Source organism: Glycine max, chromosome 7 (assembly GCF_000004515.6).
Source record: "Glycine max cultivar Williams 82 chromosome 7, Glycine_max_v4.0, whole genome shotgun sequence".
NCBI classification, from domain to species: domain Eukaryota; kingdom Viridiplantae; phylum Streptophyta; class Magnoliopsida; order Fabales; family Fabaceae; genus Glycine; species Glycine max.
The window spans coordinates 17,979,899-17,985,743 of NC_038243.2; the positions used below are offsets into that span (position 1 = coordinate 17,979,899).

General features: G+C 35.4%; 1 protein-coding gene across 1 annotated transcript; it reads left to right on the forward strand.

The window, feature by feature from the left end:
• Positions 1-1,562: 1,562 nt before the first annotated feature.
• On the forward strand, positions 1,563-5,479 carry LOC100777141 (E3 ubiquitin-protein ligase APD2). The gene is made up of 10 exons (XM_006583593.4): positions 1,563-1,877; positions 2,611-2,717; positions 2,807-2,935; positions 3,061-3,154; positions 3,508-3,582; positions 3,653-3,732; positions 3,847-3,993; positions 4,270-4,339; positions 4,428-4,776; positions 5,181-5,479. Exons 1-10 carry the CDS (start codon positions 1,685-1,687, stop codon positions 5,254-5,256), a joined length of 1,320 nt encoding a protein of 439 aa, XP_006583656.1. The 5' UTR covers positions 1,563-1,684; the 3' UTR covers positions 5,257-5,479.
• The last annotated feature ends 366 nt before the right edge of the window (positions 5,480-5,845 follow it).

Genomic DNA, 5,845 nt, shown 5'->3' on the forward strand with positions numbered 1-5,845 from the left:
CTTCTCCCCTCTTGTCTTCTACCCTAGGTTTCGTCTTCTACCCTAAGGTTCCGTCTTCTACCCTAAGGTTCCACTAACCTAACGTTACACTAACCTACCCTAATGTAGTGCATAACAAAACCAAAGCTAAGAAGAAGGCCACCTACCTCGAAAGCAAATGGGTCCAAGGGCTGTCGGAGAAGCTCGCGGAGAAGAAGCTTGTCGGGGAAGAGAGAAGAGAAGAAGCTTTTGCGGAAGAGACTCAGTGAAAAAGAGAGAGTGCTTCCGAAAGAGGGAAAAAAATGCTTTTTATTTTTTAAAATGAAGGGCAAAATTGACCTTTCATTGAATTGCTGGGTGCACCAGCAATATTGCTGGGTGCACCTAGCATATCCCAAAGAATCAATAAGAGGTGTTCAAATACAAGGGGCAGTGAGTGAATCCATATTGTTTGTTGTCATATGGCATTCACTTGGGTGTTGCTAGGTGCACCCAGCATATTGCTGGTACACCCAGCACTTAAGGTAAAATAACAAAAATATCCTTGATCCGTAAGCCATTTAAGTTGATCCGTAAAAGTCTTACGGATCAACTTGATCTGTAGAAACCTTACGGATCAACTTGATCCGTACGATTTACGGATCATTCTCACACACACCCATCACAAATGCGAAAAAAGCGCAGAGTCAGTTTTGGTATTTTAATTAAATGTTGGGTGCACCAGCAATAATGCTGGGTGCACCTAGCAACACTCCATTCACTTCATGTTGCAAAAGGAAACTTTCAAGACACCAACTAGACTATCAGCGGTTGGATTCGGGCCTAAAATATCTAATCCAGCCCAAACCAACAACGACATTTTATACTCCATTTCCAATAGTTTTTAGGAGAAAAAGTTTTTTGGTTTTGGCAGTTGCTATTTCCACTCCCTATATTTTGGCCTACACACTCCCTTTTTCAATTTGTTTTTTTTTAAATATCTTATTTCGAAAAAATATACTCCCCCATTAATCCATCATATTTTTAATCTATTGGGTATTATGTTTGGTGTTGAACCCATGAACCCAATCTATCAATATAACATTTTTAATTTTTGGGTATCTATTGACATAACTCAACCCAACCTATTATTGATCTAGTTTGTTCGATTCAAATTGTGTAGAAAAAATATACAAATCTAAATTCAACCTGAAACTCAATTCAATCCTAGTTATGAACATTTCTAGGCAGGTCAGCATCAATAACATGCAGAAAAATTAAAAAAAAAACTTGAATAATAAAATTTGTGAAAAAATAACTCAATCAGATACAATGAGACATTTAATTATAGCTTAAAAAGGAGATGCTTATAAAATAAACAGTAATCTTCTAACTAATTGTTTTCATAATTCACTGTTGATGATAAAATATCCCTCTAATGCATCATCACACGTGTTCAATTCAATTTATTTTAGCAAAACAATAATTTACTTTTGATGACATCTTGTCTCACGTTGAAAAAATAAGTGTGAAGCACTCGCGCGCGCGCTTTGCAACCACCATCATTTCCCTAACTACCATTCCCGCGAACAACAAGAGAAAAGACTCGTAGTTGACTAGTTGTTGCATTGAATATCATGTCTCGCTTCACTTAACTGAAATATGAACCTTCTTCTTTAATTCTTAATTCACTCCTCACACAGTCACACTTGTTTCTCTCTCTTCAATGGCCGAGCCCCACTCCACCGCCGCGATTCTTCCTCCCTCCACCGCCCGGTTGGAGGAAACTCCGTCCGGGAGCTCTCAGACTCCCCTCCGCTCCGGAAGAGGCGGCTGGAGTATTGTCGATGGCTCCTTCGCCATTGTTAGGGACAATACCTGCTCCTGCTTCGTCGTCGTCTTCAGCTTGTGGTTCTTCGGTAAGGGACAACCTTCAATCTTTAGTTGTTAATTATTATAGAATTTGAATCATTAGACACTCAATTGCGCTTGATTTAGTTTATTACACTTTCAAGCACCAAATTACAGATTGAAAATCGTGCTCTAAGAAGTGTAGCATAAGCAAGGAATTACAAGTAGAAAAGAATTGTTCAAAATCGTTACTAACAGTAACACTCTGTTATCATTAACGTGATTTTTAAGCATTCACGGTGTAATTTTATTTTTTTATTGATTAAATTATGACTTATTGTTAAGAGTTCTTTTTAATGGTATTTTCTAATTAAAATTGGAATTTTACTTGGACAAGGTATGCTGATTTTTAGTTTAAATTAAGATAAAACTCTAATTATAATTAGAAAATAATAATAAAATATACAATAAATTACATTTAAGTTTTTTTTCATTTTTTTTTAATTTTCTAATAGTAAGACCTTATTTCTAAATTGAGTAATAATATTTTTTTATTCTAATTTTCTCTTTTCTCTTTTATTCTTTTTTAAAAAAAAAGTTTTATATTTTCATCACTTATCGCATTTATAAAAATAATTTTGTGGGATCCTTACAATATATAAAAAAATAATATTTTTATCTATGTACTACTTGAAACTACTGCTGCATGTTGGGGAGACCGTTGTTTGATTGTGTATAATTTTTCATTTTGTTTTATTAGAATTATGATTTCAGAAACTCACATTGCAATCTAATCTACAGTGTCGATGACTATGATACTGGGGGTTTATGGGTCCATGACCATCGTGCTGGGTCCAAAATCTTCAATTGTTTTCCAACCTAGTCCCGTGTTCGTTCAATCTGTGAAGGTCAGTTAGTAATCGTTGCTATTATACTTATCTGTGTTTGGATTTGTAGTCAGTGAGTGTCTTTTGTAAAATGGATTTTTTTGGATTAGGTAGAAAACTTAAAGGCAAACCCTGGCCCAGGACCCATTCTTTATGGGACATATCGGTATCCCCCACTTGATGTTGTTACCACTTGGGGAGAAAGTATTAATGTTTCTCTTCCCTCTGGCTCATACAAGGCAAGTATGTGTGTTTTTCTCCTTTGTTTTTTGAGTTTTAAGTTAAGAGAAATTCTGGTAATACACTTTTAAATTCAGATATTGCAAAAGAAACTGATACTACTCTTTTGTTATGTCTTCCACAGGAATGGAAATATTATCTGAATTGTGGGTCTTCAATAAATATTTCGTATCACGTGAGCTCTAAGAGCTCTTCTGTTTTCCTTATAATCGCCGAAGGTATGAGATTTCAGTGGTTTCTCCTCTCAAATTTTGTGAATTTAAGTTATATATATAGTATGAAAATAACCATTATCTAGTAATTTAACCTAGTAGGAAAAGTAAAAATAAGAAACTCCTTTGGTTTCGCCATCTAATTTTGCCAAGTGTGATGCACTAAAATTTGTTTTGGCTCTTTTTCCTTAATAGTATTTATTAAGTTTCTTTTTGGCTGTAATTTATGCTTTTATAAGAAGTAGACACAACTTGCACATGACCTGCCACAGCTCTTAATATCCCTGGTTTTAGTTATCATGAAACTCAAGCATATACATTATTGAGTGAACATGTTACTCTGATGGCCTTACTTACAGGGGACGTGAGCCTCACACGGTGGCTGGAGGACCCAACAGAACCTAATACAACTCTGTCATGGAATGTGATCCATGGTAAGACAAACCAAAAACAATATCTGTATTTATGTCAATCCTATACTGATGTTGCTTTGTTTCTTTATAGGAACTGGTATGATCACACAGGACATATTCTGGTCGTCGAGCTATTATGTGGCATTGGGCAATTTGGATGAGGATGTGGAGGTATTTCTGTAATCCTTATTAATGTTTCAATGGGCTTAAATGTTATTAAGCATTGTAGTTATTTATTAACTGATCAACTGCTGTTACTTTCCTTGATTTCTTCTTGTTGAGTAGGTAGCATTAAACCTCAGTATAAGGGCCTCCTTGCATAATACAACGAATGCTTTCTACAAATGTGATCTTGCCAATGGTCCATGCAGTTTGAATCTTTTGTTTTCTGATGGAAGTGCAGCTGTCTTAGTTACTCCTGGTCCACAACAGGCAAGATTATTATCATGTACTTGCTTCAAAGAAATGGTCATCCTTACAAAATAAAAATCATAAATGGGACATAAAATTATTAATGCTGCAACCTAGCATTGCATTTTAGTTTATAACTGAAGTCGGAAGCTTAAAAATCCTGTGCCTTTTCCCTCTCCCAAGAAAAATCAAATTCCCTATGCCCTTATGAATGCATTATATTCTCAACTGAGGATATGAATATATTTCAGTCCCTTTGCTTTTATTACTTATTTATGCGACTTTTCTTTGGTTCAGAATGCATCCAATGAGTGGTATGTCAAACTGTCCTATGGACCAAGATGGGTGACCTATATTTTTGGAATTGGTAAACTCCTCACTTAGTCAGCCTTTTACTAACTGTATCAATCTCAAATGACTTTATATGTTACTATTTATGCTACATGTTCCTACAGGTGGATTGACTTTGCTTGTGTTTGGGGCCTTCAACTTCTTGAACAAGCTTCAGTGTGCTCATGAAGATAGAGCAGGAGTTAGATCTGAGGGAACAGAACGTCAGAGAGCCCCTTTGCTTCCTCACAAAGATGATGATCTTTCAAGTTGGGGTTCATCGTATGAGTCCTTGCCACAAGATGAGAAGGATCTTGGCTTTCTTCCAGGAGGCCCCATTGATGGGAAGACTTTAGTTGATGGTGAAACCAGTAATAACACACGGCATCTTTGTGCTATTTGCTTTGATGCTCCGAGGGACTGCTTCTTCCTTCCATGTGGACACTGTGTGGCTTGCTTTGCTTGTGGAACTAGGTAATTCATTGTTATAACAATTAACAACTAACACTGCTAAATTCCTAAACCAATTTTGTTTACAAATAGCTTTAATAGTATACCTCTTGGTGAGTTGGGGACTTTAGTTATTTACCCCCAATTTTTCTTATAGTATTTCACTACTATAAAACAAGTAGCACATGTCCAAGAATTCCCATTTCAGAAGAAAGATTGAACAAGTATAATTTCTTAAGACTTTGGTTTCCATGTATTTGAGATTATTTTAGACTTGCAAAATTAAAAAAACGTGCTGGTTCACTTTGCAAGTCTATGTATGTTGATCTTTATTCTACAGATGACATCTTCAGTGGCATGCATCTCAATGCATTAGCTAATGCTTATTCTTGTGTGGTGATGATGTATGTTCAACCTTATCTATGCAGGATAGCCGAGGCAGCTGGTACTTGCCCTGTTTGTCGTAGGAACATGAAGAAGGTTAGGAAGATTTTCACTGTTTGATCAGTGCACTTCCTAGTGTAGAGATTAAATGAGTAGTCACCAGAATCATAGAATACCTTTTATGTACTCAACTATACATTATTTTCTTGCCAATCATTAACAATGATCAAGCAAATGGTGTCTGCTGATGAGGGTCGTATTGGCCATTGCAGCATTGCCTACTGTAATAGTGACTAGATGAATAGCCACCGGAATCATAGATTACTTTTTATGTATTCAACTACACATTATTTTCTTGCCAATCAACAACAATAATCAAGCTAATGGTGCCTGCTGGTGAGGGTCGTATTCAGCATTGCAGCAAAACCTGAGTCTAGGTGTGTTTGCTTCAAAGGAAGGGAAAAGAGGGGAAGGAGTGATATCATTGTTTTAAACTATTTTTTACTACAAAAGAAAAATAATTTTCCGTATAAAAAAATTACAAACTTATTAAGCAAATATAAAATATAAGATTATATTTTTAGTCTTTATATATAAGATAATGTTCATTTTTAGTTCTTAAAAAAATAAATCGTCTCATTTTAATTTTTCATCTATGAAAATGCATCAAATGTAATCTTTATTCTTTATAAAGAAATTGTATCTTTTT

Excerpts from the sequence above, each read along its gene's own strand:
- LOC100777141 (XM_006583593.4), top strand. The coding sequence starts at position 1,685 with ATGGCCGAGCCCCACTCCACCGCCGCGATTCTTCCTCCCTCCACCGCC. Across the intron at positions 2,936-3,060 it reads TTCCCTCTGGCTCATACAAG|GAATGGAAATATTATCTGAA; the intron begins GCAAGTATGTGT and ends TGTCTTCCACAG. Across the intron at positions 3,583-3,652 it reads GTCATGGAATGTGATCCATG|GAACTGGTATGATCACACAG; the intron begins GTAAGACAAACC and ends GTTTCTTTATAG.